Raw genomic sequence first — 18,755 nt, 5'->3', positions numbered from 1 at the left:
TTCTACTGTATTTTAGTCAATGCCACATTGCTCATCCTAATATTTAGATATTTCTTAATTCCATTATTTTACTTTTAGATGTGTGTGTATTGTTGTGAATCGTTAGATACTACTGCGCTGTTGGATCTAGGAACACAAGCATATCGCTACACCCGCAATATCATCTGCTAAATATGTGTATGTGGCCAATACAATTTGATTTTATTCGCATGAGCATTTAAGCCCTAGTTCATGCATCGCTCTATCGCCGCATCAAACAAAAAAATATGTAAATTTCTCTTAGGAAAGATTAGCGATAGAGTGGCCTGACGACTCAAACTGAATTATTCCACATTATTCCACACTACATACTTCAGTCTGAGACTGACATCATTGAAGTCGATTGTGATGACGTCAAAATGAGGGGTGTTGCAGAAAACAAATTAATCAGCGATTGGCTCATCTGCAACCAATCAGAGTAGCAACGCCAGACGAACCGTCACTCACAAACCAACGGACCAATAGAGACTCATTGTTAACGCCTGCCTCTAAAAACCCCGCCCTTCATGGAAAAATAATGACAAAACTCTCATTCCGAAAGACTGGCAGTGAAAGAAAAGATACGAGCAGCGTTAGTACATGCAGGCAAGAGCGTAGGGCAAAATGTATTCAATAGGATTGGTTGCTGAGAAAGTTTAACTGAAAACGATTTTTGCATTCGATTTCAAATATTGATTTTATTCATTTGTCATTGAGTTTTGCTCTCGCCTTAATTAGTTGCTTACACGTTTTTGGGGTTTTGATTTTGATGTCTTTTTACATTATTTATTTTTTCTTCGTTTTTAAATATGTTTACATTCACAACTGTATTTTTCATTTTCACGATTTATTTTATTTTGAATTCAATACATATGGCGTGAATTTGACCCCATAGGAGTCTGCTGCAGAATTGAGAGCGGTTGTATGAAACCAATCAGTACATCAAGCAAAGCTCTTAACCGTGCCAAGCTGCTCTTAATTGTTCCCTTTGATGAAATTTGAGGACGTGACTGTGGAACGGTCTTATTCCGTTAGTACTTTAGTATGTTAGTAAGTTCGTACCTTAGTCACGTGCGATATCTCAGACAGCACTGGCCTGATTTTGACGAAACTTGGGTGAATGATGCGTCTTGCCATTGAGATCTGGCATTTACAAAATTACACTGATTGGCCAGATGATGGCGCTGTAACAAGAGATTGAAAATGTACACTTTGAAAGGTCATGCTCCCTTCACCCCGTTTTACTCAAAGTCATGAAATTCGGTACATAGGTCCCTCTCCTCACAAGAAATCAATTTGCCTCAGGGACCCATGGTCGTTACCAGTTACCACAGCAACTAAGTCAGAAGGCCCGCCTCCTCAACCAATCAGATGACCAGCTTCATAAGTGTCATGGGATCTTTAGTGACCACAGAGTTGAGACACCTGTTTAAAGTCCCATTTCTTCCATTTTGTTGAGGAATATTCCATTGTTAGTTAGTAATTCAACACAATTCAAATGAAATTAATGTTGTAAATATGTATGGTATAAATTACAGTGATCTGTCTTGTCTTTGCAATTACTGCCTTCTTGTTAATTTCAGCCTCATATTTCTCTTTGTCTATTGTTTGTCTGTCTTTCCTCTTGGTGACATTCATATGTCTTCGTGCCAACAACTTGAAATGGAACCCCATTTAAATAGGAGCCTGTTCCTCTCCCAACTGTTGTTTTCCTGTTAAAGGCTGGGCATCTGGTGAAGGCCAACAACTTGATATATTACTATTAGAATGAAAGGCTTGTATGGAAACTAACAACGTTTCTCTGTCCAATAGAATATCTCCTCTGTGCTTGGAATGGAATCCCTTATGCCAGCTAGCGAGCTCATTTTAGATGAGGGTATTAACATCTCTGGAGACCTGAAAATAGCTGTGCAAATAGATGTTCGATCGAGTTCAAGTCCGGGCTCTGGCTGGGCCACTCAATGACATTCAGAGACTTGTCCAGAAGCCACTCCTGTATGGCTTGGCTGTGTGCTTAGGGTCATTGTCCTGTTTGAAGGTGAACCTTCGCCCCAGTCTGAGGTCCTGAGTGCTCTGGAGCAGGTTTTCATCAAGAATCTCTGTACTTTTCTCCGTTCATCTTTCCCCCTGATCCTGGTACTACATAGTAATACCTACTATTACACGTGTACTACATAGTAATACCTACTATTACACGTGTGCTATACAGTAATACCTACTATTACAAGTGTACTATACAGTAATACCTACTATTACACGTGTACTATACAGTAATACCTACTATTACACGTGTACTATACAGTAATGCCTACTATTACACGTGTACTATATAGTAATGCCTACTATTACACATGTGCTATACATTAATACCTATAATACAATGTCTGTTAAGTCCAAGTCAAAACAAAACAAAACAGAAATGGAGTTCACTCTATTCTTACTAACTCGTCAACATCAAAACAGTTTCTCTGACGAGAAGGAGAGAAACTGATCAATAATCAAATCTGAGTTAAATTCATTACTCAGACTGAGAGCAGAATTTCTAATTCAGTGTTGGAATGGGCTAAACTTTGAACATTGAGATATTAAATGAATGATAGGAAATTAAAGAGTCTGGGTTATGTTAGAAGTTAATGGTTCTCAGAAGAAAGAAGGTGGCTTTGGAATGTGTTTGATGGAGGAGAGGAGAGCGATGTGCTGATATAGGGAAGACAGATGGGCATCTGTGGATTAGATGAAGAAATGGGCTTTGGAATGTGTTTGATGGAGGAGAGGAGAGCGACGTGTTGATATAGGGAAGACAGATGGACATCTGTGGATTAGATGAAGGAGGGGTTGAGGTCAGGAGATGAGGACAGATTCTCATCAGGGAGTAATAAGGGTTTGGTATCCTGTTACTCTCTTTCTGTTGAACCATAAGATGTAAGGATTGGAGAGAAGGAGGAGTGTCTTAAGTAGGATGTATTTAACTGTGATGATCAGAGGGGTGTATTATGATATCATATAGAACTACTCAGACATTCCAAATATCACTTGATTATCAGAGGGGTGTATTATGACAGATAGATACTACTAGGATGTATATAACTGTGAGGAGGAGGAGTGTCTTAAGTAGGATGTATTTAACTGTGATGTCTGAAATGTTTTGCTGTCTGATTACAGCTGTACAGAACCTTTGGGAAGAATTCAACTTGGTTAAAGCTTCTCTAGTGGGTTATTTACTCTGAGAAAATAGGAACCAAACACTAGAGTCAGACAAATGAATTATCTGGATGGTAATCAACCTAGCTTCCTGACGATCATATCAGATCCGACCCAGAACAGTGAATTCTCGATTCGGACCTGATCGGGTCTCGGGTATTCAGGTACGGGTGGATCCGTGAAGAGCTCTAGTGTGTAAACCATAGAGGAAAAGGCCAAGGTTCCAAAATAAGGCCAATGTTTATTTTGGACCTAAGCTTGTCACCTACCTTCCCGTCTTTAGGACAACAACTCACATTGTTTGGGCAGAGACATCTCGTCATTATATACCAGTGTTGTCATGACACCAGAAGCTTGACTTAGATACCAGGTTTAGTATCACGATACTCAATACCAAAACAATTCCACAAAAAAAAGTCCCAGAATGGCACTTGATCCAGACAAATAATCTCAGGTACTGCTCTGTTTCATAATTTGGAATCGTTGATATCATGGGGCTACAGATGACAAACGATCCCTTCCATTTAGGACTTATTTTATTGGAAACTTCTAAGAGAACAGCATCTCTTTCAGTCTTATGTTGTAAAATTAGATTACTGTCACGTAATTAATTATTACTTTTATCCAATGTAAAAAAAAAAAAAATAGACTCAGAGCTACCACAATGGTATATCATACACTACAGTAGATGAACAATGGGAAAGTCATTCTGCTTAGAAAGTTGATAAACTTGTAACACCACTTTTGAGAAAATGGCCCTTGAATGTCTTGGTACACCTACTGGAGAGCTCTTCTTTGTCTACACCCATTCAGCATCGTTTACACCCTCTTAAGCCTTAGCCCCACCCATCTCTTTAAGGATTCACATGTGAGGCCATGTGCTAAACAGAGTGAGTAAGATAGCGTAGTAAACAACCAAAGATTAAGACAAAAAAGTGGCAAACGTAGGAATACAATAAGGAAAACTCCAGGTAAAAATACACTTAATCTTGTCCTTGGCATGTATGCTTATCTGACTTTGGTGCAGGTCATGTTCTTTACATTACTGTCTCTGGTAAAACACACACTATATCAAATAACATCAACGTTTGTCACATGCACAGGACACAGAAGGTGTACACGGTGCATTGAAATGGTTACTTGAGGGCCTCCCGGGTGGCGCAGTGGTCTAGGGCACTGCATCGCAGTGCTAGCTGCGCCACCAGAGTCTCTGGGTTCGCGCCCAGGCTCTGTCGCAGCCGGCCGCGACCGGGAGGTCAGTGGGGCGACGCACAATTGGCCTAGCGTCGTCCGGGTTAGGGAGGGTTTGGCCGGTAGGGATATCCTTGTCTCATCGCGCTCCAGCGACTCCTGTGGCGGGCTGGGCGCAGTGCGCGCTAACCAAGGGGGCCAGGTACACGGTGTTTCCTCCGACACATTGGTGCGGCTGGCTTCCGGGTTGGAGGCGCGCTGTGTTAAGAAGCAGTGCGGCTTGGTTAGGTTGTGCTTCGGAGGACGCGTGGCTTTCAACCTTCGTCTCTCCCGAGCCCGTACGGGAGTTGTAGCGATGAGACAAGATAGTAATTACTAGCGATTGGATACCACGAAAATTGGGGAGAAAATGGGATAAAAAAAGAAATAAAAAAAAGAAATGGTTACTTGCATATTTGTGTAACAGTTTTACTTTAGTCCGTCCCCTCGCCCCGACCCGGGCGCGAACCAGGGACCCTCTGCACACATCAACAACAGTCACCCACGAAGCATCGTTACCCATCGCTCCACAAAAGCCGCGGCCCTTGCAGAGCAAGGGGAACCACTACTTCAAGGTCTCAGAGCAAGTGACGTCACCGATTGAAAGGCTATAATCGCGCACCACCGCTAACTAGCTAGCCATTTCACATCCGTTACACTCACCCCCCTTTCGACCTCCTCCTTTTCCTCAGCAACCAGTGATCCGGGTCAACAGCATCAATGCAACAGTATAACTTTAGTCCGTCCCCTCGCCCCGACCTGGGCGCGAACCAGGGACCCTCTGCACACATCAACAACAGTCACCCACGAAGCATCGTTACCCATCGCTCCACAAAAGCCGCGGCCCTTGCAGAGGAAGGGGAACCACTACTTCAAGGTCTCAGAGCAAGTGACGTCACCGATTGAAAGGCTATTAGCGCGCACCACCGCTAGCTATCCATTTCACATCCGTTACATTTGCATAGCAATATCAAAAACAGAAAGTGTCAATAAAAAAAAAAACGATATCAGTGATACTGGTGATAGAGGAGGTAGTAGTTATAAGCATTCAATCAGGGGTAAAGTGGCTGAGCAGCAGGATAAAAAGAAAATTGTAGCAGCAATGTATGGCCTGTGTGCTAGGAGAGAGTTATGTGAATAGAGGTACTGCAGATAGTCCGGATTACTGAGAACTCTTCCCCCAAGTCCACACCACGCATGAACAAGGGAATCTACATCCGGAGAGCTTGTTTCTGTCCTGCCCTTGACTTTGGTGCAGGGCATGTGATGTCCATGGCCTCTTCGTCGCAGAACTCCCTGATCTTCTCAAAAAGATACGTTTGTCTAGCTGTGTCCAGTCCAGGTGGTGCTTGTACAGGCAGACCATCTATAGGAGGAAGGACGTAAGCGTTGCGCAGCAGCTGAAATCTGGTCCCGACTGAGTCCGGACGCTCCTTGGCGACAACAACACCAGGCTCCAGAGCATCGAAGCTGTAAAACAGGATAGGCATTACAACCTTGCATAACATCAATTCACCTCCCAAGTTTAGATAATAACAAATGTCATACAATGCCATGAAAATGATATTCACCTGAAGTGCTGGTACTGTTTGATCTGTGGCAGCGGCCTGAAGAACGGAGTCAGGTGTTGTTGCCAGCCATAGCTTTCCACCAGTACCGTACCATCCTCCAGTCCAATCAGCTGTGGGATGTTGACCCCCGTCACAGTGCTGTCCTTCACAACACCAGCAATCTCAGACAAAGTGTTCACTCTGGTCTTTCTGAAGCGCTGCTTGATGAGGCCGAAGCACCAGTCGGGGGCAAACTTGGTGTGGCCTGTGATCGGGAAGTGAAGGTCCAGACTGTGGTGGAGCTTGTGTATGGTCCGCCAGGCACAATACCAGAGCACAAACTTGTTCTTGTTTTGGCCACTGCAGTTATCACAATTCAGGTCCACACGTGTTTCCCCAACTCCGTAGTTGTTGAAGAAATGGTGCATGTAGTTGATGACTGCGCTGCTGGATGACATGCCTTCATCAATCAGGTAGTTGACTTGTTGTGGTATTCCTTCACAGCAGACACCAAACAAGCCACACTTACGAGGAGTTAAAAAGTAGATAGGACCTGGCTGCATAGGGTCAGATGGATAGTGCACCTGCGCATAACAAAAAAAGCACATTAGACAAAAATAAATTAATTGTCACATCCCTGTCACTCTTATCTTTACACAGGTCAGTGAAAGACGCGTGCGCCTGCTTCCCATTTATAAAAAGGAGGAAATGTTGCTTACTTGTTGAGCAAAACCAAAGCTGTAATGCATCCTGATGTCTTTACTTGCTGCTTCAGTAGGGGCCCCTAGGGACAACTGCAGGTCTTGACAGGTGGTCTTGCAGTCAGCCACCATCTTCTGGTAGACAGACCGCTCACCCTGAACAAGCAGGAGATGCTGCTCTTGCTTCTTCAGCTTGTCTGACTTAACAGCTTCTGGCAGATTGGCAGATTCGAAGACCTGATAGTTGTTGTTCCTGTGGCACTGCCAGCACAGGTCTGTCCTGGACTTAGTGCTGGAGATGTGGGGCAGAAATGTTCTCCATAGATTCCTGAAGGAAGACAACCTGACTGCACGTAGCTCTAGGAAAATACACAACTATTGTGAGATCAATAAATGTCAATCATGTTGGAAGTAAATTAAAATAACCCAAAACGTGTTGTTTATGCTTTTACATACCAAGTGTTGTCATCGATTCCTTGTAGAGACGCCACACCGCTGCTTCTGTCACATGAGATGGCAGCAGCTTTCCACCAAAGTGTTTGTGTCCTTGGTGGCGTCCTGGTAATACTATTGCATTATCCTCTGCATAGTTGTTGATGAAGTTCACCACTCGCTGCAAGTCCTCATGCTTCAGGGGTAACCTGTGCTTGCTTGGGCCAGCTCTCTTTTTGATGGGAGGCATTAGACCATTCTCCTTGTATGACTGGTGGAGGAGAGTCAGGCGTGTTCTACTGATGCTGAAAGACAAATTCCAGATATTTTAGCATTATAAGATGAGGCCTCCCAGACACACTTCTCTAAATTGATGGGTCAAAGAGAGGCTATAACATCTAGCTACGTGGATGGGTCACTAGTGTCTAGACATGTACACCACTGTTCAAAATATTGGGGTCACTTAGAAATATCCTTGTTTTTTTTTATAAAGAAAAGCACTTTTGGTGTAAGGTTGTAAATGACTATTGTAGCTGGAAACGGCAGATTTTTTATGGAATATCTACATAGGCGTACAAAGGCCCATTATAGAAAGAGGAGTGGGAAGCCCCGGTACACAACTGAACAAGAGGACAAGTACATTAGTATCTAGTTTGAGAAACAGATGCCTCACAAGTCCTCAACTGGCAGCTTCATTAATTAGTACCCGCAAAACACCAGTCTCAACATCAACAGTGAAGAGGCGACTCCGGGATGCTGACCTTAGGCAGAGTTCCTCTGTCCAGTGTCTGTGTTCTTTTGCCCATCTTAATCTTTTCTTTTTATTGGCCAGTCTGAGATATAGCTTTTTCTTTGCAAGAATCTCGTTCCAAGATGGCGTAGCAGTGTAGACGTGTTTGTTTAGTCCTCCTCTCGTGTACGTTTGTATTTTTCGTATTTCTTGTATATATATTTTTTTTAAATTCTATCTCTTTTCGATTTTTAATTCGATTATACCTTCCGGTAACCTACCTCACCCAATGTGATACGGAATCGCTATTATTTTTTAACTTTGGAACACATTCAAGAACCCCCAGCAGCTAACCAGCTAATCAGCTACAAGCTATTTAGCCATTTTTAGCCGCTGCTAGCAGCTTTTACCTTCTGCACAGACACCAGCCCTGTTATTAGCCTGGATATTACTCACCAATTTACCAGCATCGGACTGTCTCTCGACAACAACGCCGGATTCCTGCCGTAATCCCTGAGCCACTACTTCTGATCCTCACAGCTAGTTTGCAGCTAGCGCAGCTAGCGCCACTGCCAGCTAGCGCCACTGCCACGAAGCTAGCACCAGTTAGCAAACACAATTCTACAATCACAACCTCTCTTTCGCCATCCGGCTTGGATTCTCTGTCGACACGACCACGTCTGGTCTGCAGACGAATACCCCATCCGCTGTGCCCTCAACCGGCCTCCGTCTGAGCAGACCACCCCCCGGGCTACTAACTTTAAACGTCGCGTGCTAGCTTAGTGGCGGCTTCCCTGCTCCATCTACGGCTGCCCCCTGGACACTATGATCACTTGGCTACATAGCTGATGCCTGCCGGACTGTCCATTTATTCACGGTACTCCATTCTGTTTATTTGTGTTTTATCTGTCGGCTCTGTGTTTTAACTCAGGCTCTGTGTGTAGTCAATCCGACCCTCTCTGCCTAGTCGTCGCCATTTTTACCTGCTGTTGCTGTGTTAGCTGATAAGCTGCTGTTATCTCACCTGTTGTTTTAGCTAGCTCTCCCAATCAAGACCTGCAATCACTTTATGCCTTACTGTATGTCTCTCTCAAATATCAATATGCCTTGTATACTGTTGTTCAGGCTAGTTATCATTGTTTTGGTTTGCAATGGACCCCGTAGTTCCACTCTCCGTACCTCTGATACCTCCTTTGTCCCACCTCCCACACATGCGGTGACCTCACCCATTGAGACCAGCATGTCCAGAGATACAACCTCTCTTATCATCACCCAGTGCCTGGGCTTGCCTCCGCTGTACCCGTGCCCCACCATACCCCTGTCTGCACATTATGCCCAGAATCTATTCTACCACGCCCATAAATCTGCTCCTTTTATTCCTTGTCCCCAACGCTCTAGGCGACCAGTTTTGATAGCCTTTAGCCGCACCCTCATCCTACTACTCCTCTGTTCCTCGGGTGATGTGGAGGTAAACCCAGGCCCTGCATGTCCCCAGGCACCCTCATTTGTTGACTTCTGTGATCGAAAAAGCCTTGGCCTCATGCATGTCAACATCAGAAGCCTCCTCCCTAAGTTTGTCTTACTCACCGCTTTAGCACACTCTGCCAACCCTGATGTCCTTGCCGTGTCTGAATCCTGGCTTAGGAAGGCCACCAAAAATTCTGAGATTTCCATACCCAACTATAACACTTTCCGTCAAGATAGAACTGCCAAAGGGGGAGGAGTTGCAATCTACTGCAGAGATAGCCTGCAAAGTTCTGTCATACTTTCCAGGTCTATGCCCAAACAGTTCGAACTTCTAATTTTAAAAATTAATCTCTCCAGAAATAAGTCTCTCACTGTTGCCGCCTGCTACCGACCCCCCTCAGCTCCCAGCTGTGCCCTGGACACCATCTGTGAATTGATCGCTCCCCATCTAGCTTCAGAGTTTGTTCTGTTAGGTGACCTAAACTGGGATATGCTTAACACCCCGGCAGTCCTACAATCTAAGCTAGATGCCCTCAATCTCACACAAATCATCAAGGAACCCACCAGGTACAACCCTAAATCCGTAAACATGGGCACCCTAATAGACATTATCCTGACCAACTTGCCCTCCAAATACACCTCTGCTGTCTTCAATCAAGATCTCAGCGATCACTGCCTCATTGCCTGTATCCGCTACGGGTCCGCAGTCAAACGACCACCCCTCATCACTGTCAAACGCTCCCTAAAACACTTCTGCGAGCAGGCCTTTCTAATCGACCTGGCCCGGGTACCCTGGAAGGATATTGACCTCATCCCGTCAGTTGAGGATGCCTGGTCATTCTTTAAAAGTTACTTCCTCACCATATTAGACAAGCATGCTCCGTTCAAAAAATGCAGAACTAAGAACAGATATAGCCCTTGGTTCACTCCAGACCTGACTGCCCTCGACCAGCACAAAAACATCCTGTGGCGAAATGCAATAGCATCGAAGAGCCCCCGCGATATGCAACTGTTCAGGGAAGTCAGGAACCAATACACGCAGTCAGTCAGGAAAGCAAAGGCCAGCTTTTTCAAGCAGAAATTCGCATCCTGTAGCTCTAACTCCAAAAAGTTCTGGGATACTGTAAAGTCCATGGAGAACAAGAGCACCTCCTGCCAGCTGCCCACTGCACTGAGGCTAGGTAACACGGTCACCACCGATAAATCCGTGATAATCGAAAACTTCAACAAGCATTTCTCAATGGCTGGCCATGCCTTCCTCCTGGCGACTCCAACCTTGGCCAACAGCCCCGCCCCCCCCCCCCCCCCCCCCCCCGCTGCTACTCGCCCAAGCCTCCCCAGCTTCTCCTTTACCCAAATCCAGATAGCAGATGTTCTGAAAGAGCTGGAAAACCTGGACCCATACAAATCAGCTGGGCTTGACAATCTGGACCCCCTATTTCTGAAACTGTCCGCCGCCATTGTCGCACCCCCTATTACCAGCCTGTTCAACCTCTCCTTCGTATCATCTGAGATCCCCAAGGATTGGAAAGCTGCCGCGGTCATCCCCCTCTTCAAAGGGGGAGACACCCTGGACCCAAACTGTTACAGACCTATATCCATCCTGCCCTGCCTATCTAAGGTCTTCGAAAGCCAAGTCAACAAACAGATCACTGACCATCTCGAATCCCACCGTACCTTCTCCGCTGTGCAATCCGGTTTCCGAGCCGGTCACGGGTGCACCTCAGCCACACTCAAGGTATTAAACGATATCATAACCGGCATCGATAAAAGACAGTACTGTGCAGCCGTCTTCATCGACCTGGCCAAGGCTTTCGACTCTGTCAATCACCATATTCTTATCGGCAGACTCAGTAGCCTCGGTTTTTCTAATGACTGCCTTGCCTGGTTCACCAACTACTTTGCAGACAGAGTTCAGTGTGTCAAATCGGAGGGCATGTTGTCCGGTCCTCTGGCAGTCTCTATGGGTGTACCACAGGGTTCAATTCTCGGGCCGACTCTTTTCTCTGTATATATCAATGATGTTGCTCTTGCTGCGGGCGATTCCCTGATCCACCTCTACGCAGACGACACCATTCTGTATACTTCTGGCCCTTCCTTGGACACTGTGCTATCTAACCTCCAAACGAGCTTCAATGCCATACAACACTCCTTCCGTGGCCTCCAACTGCTCTTAAACGCTAGTAAAACCAAATGCATGCTTTTCAACCGTTCGCTGCCTGCACCCGCACGCCCGACTAGCATCACCACCCTGGACGGTTCCGACCTAGAATATGTGGACATCTATAAGTACCTAGGTGTCTGGCTAGACTGCAAACTCTCCTTCCAGACTCATATCAAACATCTCCAATCCAAAATCAAATCTAGAGTCGGCTTTCTATTTCGCAACAAAGCCTCCTTCACTCACGCCGCCAAACTTACCCTAGTAAAACTGACTATCCTACCGATCCTCGACTTCGGCGATGTCATCTACAAAATAGCTTCCAATACTCTACTCAGCAAACTGGATGCATTTACCTACCTCACCCCCCATACTGCTTTTATTTATTTACTTTTCTGCTCTTTTGCACACCAGTATCTCTACTTGCACATGATCATCTGATGATTTATCACTCCAGTGTTAATCTGCTAAATTGTAATTATTCGATTTATTGCCTACCTCCTCATGCCTTTTGCACACATTGTATATAGATTCTCTTTTTTTCTACCATGTTATTGACTTGTTTATTGTTTACTCCATGTGTAACTGTGTTGTTGTCTGTTCACACTGCTATGCTTTATCTTGGCCAGGTCGCAGTTGCAAATGAGAATTTGTTCTCAACTAGCCTATCTGGTTAAATAAAGGTGAAAAAAATAATTATAAAAAAAAATAATAGACTGACGAGTTTCAGAAGAAAGTCTTTGTTTCTGGCCATTTTGAGCCTGTAATCGAACCCACAAATACTGATGCTCCAGATACTCAACTACTCTAAAGAAGGCCAGTTTTATTGCTTCTTTAATCAGACCAACAGTTTTCAGCTGTGCTAACATAATTGCAAAAGGGTTTTCTAATGATCAATTAGCCAATTAAAATGATAAACTTGGATTAGCTAACACAACGTGCCATTGGAACACAGTAGTGATGGTTGTTGATAATGGGCCTCTGATTCCATAAAAAATCTGCAGTTTCCAGCTACAATAGTCATTTACAACATTAAAAATATCTACACTGTATTACTGATCAATTTGATGTTATTTTAAATGGACAAAAAAAAAGTGCTTTTCTTTCAAAAACAAGGACATTTCTAAGTGACCCCAAACTGTTGAACTGTAGTGTACACATGTTCATGAAATACAATAGATGGCCGTAATCACTCCCAGACACACCTGGCTAACTTGATGGGCCATGTAATCATCTGGCGAAGTGGAGTCTTTTGTTTAGCCCATGTAACTAGCTATACAATGAATCATAACAAATCTAACAAACTAGGTTCAATGTTAGCTAGCTAGCTAAACAATGAACCATAATAAAGCTAACCAACTAGGTTCAATGTTAGCTAGCTAGCTAAACAATGAACTATAATAAAGCTAACAAACTAGGTTCAATGTTAGCTAGCTAGCTAAACAATGAACCATAATAAAGCTAACCAACTAGGTTCAATGTTAGCTAGCTAGCTAAACAATGAACCATTATAAAGCTAACAAACTAGGTTCAATGTTAGCTAGCTAGCTAAACAATGAACCATAATAAAGCTAACCAACTAGGTTCAATGTTAGCTAGCTAGTTAACATTAGGCTATAACTAGCAATGCAAATGGGATTCTGAGATACAAACAATATTACGACAAAGATCAATACAAGTAACGTTAGCTAGCGAGCCAGCTAACGTAAGCTAGCTAGCTAACAGTATGCTTGAACTTGCAAATGAAAACGAGTTAGACAAAATTTGATGTAGCTAGACTTACCCGTATACACGGATGAATGCGTCGCGGCAGACTGGAACCCCTTTAACTAAGTAAGACGTCCTGTGTCGTTTCCGTTTTGTTTGTACAGCTTGCTTGGCCCGTTGTGTCAAGTCACTCTGGTTCACACTGACCGTGTGCAATGCCATAAGAATCATCAGATCTTTCTCCTTCTCTGTCACGGTTGCCATGGTTGCCCTTAGTTTGAAGATGTAATCCGTAGACAGTTGTTTTATACAAAAGCCGTCTGTGTTCTCTTTTCGACTCCCTCCGCATTTGCAATCAAACGCCAGAATTTTCTCCATCTCCTTATAATCTGCTTCCCCTGGGCATTGCACTGATTTCAAAACTCTATCGTCAACTTCTTCTGTGGAAAAACACACTGTCGATCGACGTTTGTTTCCCATCACTGGCATCAGAAGACTCTACAACGTCTGGTTCAACGAAAATGTTTTTACCTAAGTCCGGGATTTCCTCATCGTCCGATTCATTTTCAGAGTCCGAGAGAGTCAGCACGACACGATCATCCTCCAGAAAGTAGTCCGTTACAACTTTTTCCCCAATGACCTTTGTCGATAGCGCCTGCTAAATTCAGGGCAGCAATGTTGTTGAGACCAGTAGCAACATTTTTGCAGTTCTCCATCATATCTTAAAACAACAAAAAATAAGCGTTAAGGATTACCTACACATACTGAGCAGCTCATGTTATAGACAGAAGCCACATGGCAGACCAATCAGAACTCATCTCTCGGCATGTCCAGCCCATCCACTATCTCATCCATTAAGCGCGACATGCGCCTAGCTTCCTGAAACAGGTCACATGTTATTTTATTGTACTAGAAGAAGCGATCCATTCTAAAAGTGCTGTCTCTTTAAGAAATGAATGATGTCATTCGCAAGGCAGAATGTGGCTATGTGGAATCTAGTAAGCAATCCCTTCTAAAAGTGTGCGCTGTCTCTTTAAGAAATGAATGACGTCATTTGCAAGGCAGAATGTGGCTATGGAATCTAGTAAGCAATCTCTTCTAAAAGTGTGCGCTGTCTCTTTAAGAAATGAATGACGTCATTCGCAATGCAGAATGTGACTATGTGGAATCTAGTGGAAACCAGACAGGAGACAGAAGGAAGTTGAAGAAGTGAATGGTTATTTGGTGGCGAGAGAGAAAGTGAATTAATAACGTTTTTTTTGTTGGTATGTCAGCTTTGAAATTAGCATATTTAGCGTTATAGTTTGCATGTTATCGCAAGCAAGGTACTAGAGTAGTGAATTCAGCTGTCAGCTAGCAAGGAAAGTTAGCCTACAATTCAAAGTGGTCTAGCCTGTAGCGACGTTGTTTTGCGAACAGTAGTGAACAGTTGTGTTTTGCGAACAGTTTCAACATTTCTACATGTCGTGTTGCAGTATTCAAGTATTCAAGTGTGCAGCATTAGTGGGGGACTGGGGAGTTAATGCAGGCCAGACGGCTCTAGCAATGAATGAGGAAGTGGAGCAGGGCTCTTTGCTCTTGGCGCTATAAAGGGGCTGTACTGATACAGACTTGATCCTCTCAATCACGAGACACATTTGGCAGAAGTAACTAGCGTAACAAATCACGAGACACATTTGGCAGAAGTAACTAGCGTAACAAAAAACTTTTTTGTGTGTGGAAAAAGTACAGAAGTTTCGGTATCCCGTGCACCACTATTATATACAGACATCTGGTGTAAATGGGACACGGCCACAGAAGGAGCGAAGGAGACGAGACCAAAAAGGCAACATGAGAACAAGCGGACAAAAATAACGCTCATAAAAATTCAAAATAATTTTGAATTACTCAAATGAATTCGATATATCGCACAGCCCTAGGTACAGAGAGTAAGTAGTCATTCAAAAAGCATTGATAAACACCATTATGCACACACAGTGATTCTACTAAACTTATGTGACTTGTTAAGCACATTTTTACTCCAGAACTTATTTAGGCTTCGCCATAACAAAGGGGTTGAATACTTATGGACTCAGGACATTTTAAGCTATTCATTTGTAAAAATGTAATTTCACTTTGACAATATGGGGTATTGTGTGTTGGCCAGTGACACAATCTCACTTGAATCAATTTTCTATTCAGACTGTAACACATTAAAATGTAGAAAAAGTCAAGGAGTGTGAGTATTTTCTGAAGGCACTGTATATTCTCCAAGAATCAATGGCTATATATCATCCATTTAAAAGTAAAAAAACCTGTATGTACCAATCACAGTTTTCCCTTTTAACAACTCATACAGTACTGAACAACATATTTGAGTGTAGAACTAGAATGCCCCTTAAAAATCCCACAATAGTTCAACAACTGCATAGTTTATGCCCCTGTTTTAAAGACAATACCTACTGGCAATAATCAGATCTTCAGTCTCCTCCTCCCTTCCTCCTCATCCTCTTTCACTCCCAAAACATCTTCCTCATTTTATTTTATTGAAATAGCCTCCTCTTCCTCTTTCACCCCAAAAGGTTCTTCCACTTTTTTCATTATATTATCCTCTTCTTCTTTCAACGTGATAAGCTCCTTTTCCTCCCTTTTAATTCTGAAAGCTTCTACCTCCTCCTCTTCCACTCCAAAAGGTTCTCTCTCTTCTTTCACTATATCAACCTCTTCTTTCAATGTGAAAGCCTCCTCTTCCTCCTTTTTCATTCTGAAAGCGTCCTCCTCTTCTTCTTCTTCTTTTACGACAATGTTCAGCCCCAGAGCTTCTGTCTCCGTCCAACTGACGACCTCTTCTTTAAACTTCTTGAGAATACAGGGGGTGCTATTTTCGCATTAGCATAATTTGCTCTACAGATTAAACTGCCTCTTATTCAATTATTGCTCTTACTATATGCATATAAATAATACCATTGGAAAGAAAACAATCCCTAGTTTCTAAAACCGTTTCAATTTTGTCTCTGAGTGATACAGAAGTCATTTCACAGCACTTTCCATGACCAAGAACATAAAATCAAGATGTGTTATGCTGGCTTCAAAGCTCTGCCTATATATGGTCGTGCCCCCTATGACCAGAAACACACTTCATTCGCCTTCCTCTGGTTGTCAAGAGGACGTCAGAGGAGAAATTCTTTGTTTATCTGGGACTGACGTGAAATAGGACCCATTTCTTTGGCGTGACCGACAACTTCCGGTTTACTGAATCGCTCGAATTTGAGCTGCGATTGTGTACTGTTTTGCTGGCGTTATGTATGAAAACTATCTCCGTGTCGAATTTTGTTTGATACATGTGACCATATCATCGTAATGTATGTTTTTTCAATATAGTTTAATCAGATTATTTGAATTTTTCCGGGAGTTTTGCGGTGTTCCGTTGTCGGATTGTATTTACGTTTGAGAAATCCGTGCCACTCGACCGGTACCTGTGCTAAATGGAGTGGGCAAGGAACAATTCTGAACGGAACCAACGACTCATCTTGACAAAGGACACTTTGATCAACATTCTGATGAAAGATCAGCCATAGTAAGACCCAATTTACGATGTTATATCATATCTGTTGTGCATGTGAACTGGCCGTGGGCGCCTAGCCGAATCTGCCTGGTATAGCTATGCTAATTTAGCGCTACATTTTGTTTTCGTTATAAAACATTTCATAAATCTGAAATATTGTTTGGATTCACCAGATGTTGGGCTTTCAATATCTGTACGCTGTGTATTTTTCTGAAATGTTTTAAAATGAGTAATTAGTTATATGACGTTGGTCTCTGTAATTGTTCTGGCTTGGTCGGCACCTTTTCAGATTGCAGCTGCAATGTAGAACTGTGATTTATACCTGAAAAATGCACATTTAAAAAAAAAAAACTATGCAATTCCATAAATATGTTATCAGACTGTCATCTTATGAAGTTGTTTCTTGGTTAGTGGCTATATATATTTTTATTTCGTCGAATTAGTGATAGCTACTGACGCAGGAAAAGACTGTTGGGAGTAAAAATATCGTGTCCTTTGCTAACGTGGTTAGCTAATAGATTTACATATTGTGTCTTCCCTGTAAAACATTTTAAAAATCTGAAATGGTGGCTTTATTCACAAGACCTGTATCTTTCATCTGGTGTCTTAGACTTGTGATTTAATGATATTTAGATGCTACAAGTTACTTGTGACGCTATGCTAGCTATGCTACTCAGTGGGGTGGGGGGTGGGGGGTGCTACCGGATCAGGGTTGGTGACTCGTGAGAAGTTCAGGAGGCGAGTAGTTTAGTGAGCTCATGGTCGGTGATGTTAGCTAACTAGCATTAACGACTAGCCTAAACTCAGTATCAATATAACAAATTTGCTAGCAAATTAAGTTCAATTTAACTAGTTGATATGTAAACTGAACTGTGTTTAAACTAATATTAATTATACACAAGATCGGTCTAAAAAGCTTCGGTTTTATGTTTGCGAGAACGCTAACGAGGCGGTTGAATCAGTAGCCTATTGTCGCTGTTGGAGAAACCTCCCGTCCACCAGATTATACGTCACGCAAGAAGTATTACCTGAAAGACTCACAATGCCATCTGCTGACTGGAGTGGGTAACGCAGACTTGAAAAATATTCATTTACATAGCTTATTCTGGCAAACAATGTAATACGATGCTTGTGTTTCTTGCTCTAACAGTGCAGTAAATATGTTTTATTCCCCCAGCTGATAGAATAGCCTTCAGGCCACCTTGAAGCTGGACTAGCTTGTCTCCATTGGACAGTTTGGATTTGAACTCAAATGGGGTGTGGGGTGGCATTTCTTTGTGGGGCCGCACAGCCCTCCATGTGCTCGCCAGAGGTAGCCTGACTGCCATTAGGTACCGAGATGAGATCCTCAGACCCCTTGTGAGACCATATGCTGACACATGCACATTTGTGGCCTGCTGGAGGTCATTTTGCAGGGCTCTGGCAGTGCTCCTCCTTGTACAAAGGCAGAGGTAGCGGTCCTGCTGCTGGGTTGTTGCCCTCCTACGGCCTCCTCCACGTCTCCTGATGTACTGGCCTGTCTCCTGGTAGCGCCTCCATGCTCTGGACACTACGCTGACAGACACAGCAAACCTTCTTGCCACAGCTCGCATTGATGTGCCATCCTGGATGAGCTGCACTACCTGAGCCACTTGTGTGGGTTGTAGACTCCGTCTCATGCTACCGCTAGAGTGAAAGCACCGCCAGCATTCAAAAGTGACCAAAACATCAGCCAGGAAGCATAGGAACTGAGAAGTGGTCTGTGGTCACCACCTGCAGAACCACTCCTTTATTGGGGGTGTCTTGCTAATTGCCTATAATTTCCACCTTTTGTCTATTCCATTTGCACAACAGCATGTGAAATTTATTGTCAATCAGTGTTGCTTCCTAAGTGGACAGTTTGATTTCACAGAAGTGTGATTGACTTGGAGTTACCATGTGTTGTTTAAGTGTTCCCTTTATTTTTTTGAGCAGTATATATATATATATATATATATATATAAATAAACCTTTGGTACCAACCCCCTGCCCCCTA

General features: G+C 43.4%; 1 protein-coding gene across 1 annotated transcript; it reads right to left on the bottom strand.

Moving 5' to 3' along the window:
* Window positions 1-740: 740 nt before the first annotated feature.
* On the bottom strand, window positions 741-17,172 carry LOC139546660 (uncharacterized). The gene is made up of 6 exons (XM_071355309.1): window positions 15,640-17,172; window positions 13,274-13,918; window positions 7,157-7,437; window positions 6,719-7,059; window positions 6,021-6,583; window positions 741-5,919 (listed from the first exon to the last, which is right to left on the bottom strand). The coding sequence occupies exons 2-6, from the start codon at window positions 13,684-13,686 to the stop codon at window positions 5,661-5,663; spliced, it is 1,857 nt and encodes a 618-aa protein (XP_071211410.1). The 5' UTR covers window positions 13,687-13,918; window positions 15,640-17,172; the 3' UTR covers window positions 741-5,660.
* Between the last annotated feature and the right edge of the window lie 1,583 nt (window positions 17,173-18,755).

Source organism: Salvelinus alpinus, chromosome 2 (assembly GCF_045679555.1).
Source record: "Salvelinus alpinus chromosome 2, SLU_Salpinus.1, whole genome shotgun sequence".
In the NCBI taxonomy this organism is placed as follows: domain Eukaryota; kingdom Metazoa; phylum Chordata; class Actinopteri; order Salmoniformes; family Salmonidae; genus Salvelinus; species Salvelinus alpinus.
The sequence above is the reverse complement of the archived record's forward strand: the minus strand, read 5'-3'. Positions and strand labels throughout refer to the sequence as shown.

Bases quoted from the DNA above. Each gene is read 5' to 3' on its own strand.
- LOC139546660 (XM_071355309.1), bottom strand. From the start codon at position 13,686: ATGCCAGTGATGGGAAACAAACGTCGATCGACAGTGTGTTTTTCCACA. The intron at 7,060-7,156 runs GTATGTAAAAGC...GTATTTTCCTAG, and splicing joins GGAATCGATGACAACACTTG to AGCTACGTGCAGTCAGGTTG. The intron at 6,584-6,718 runs GTAAGCAACATT...TGTTATGCGCAG, and splicing joins GCTTTGGTTTTGCTCAACAA to GTGCACTATCCATCTGACCC.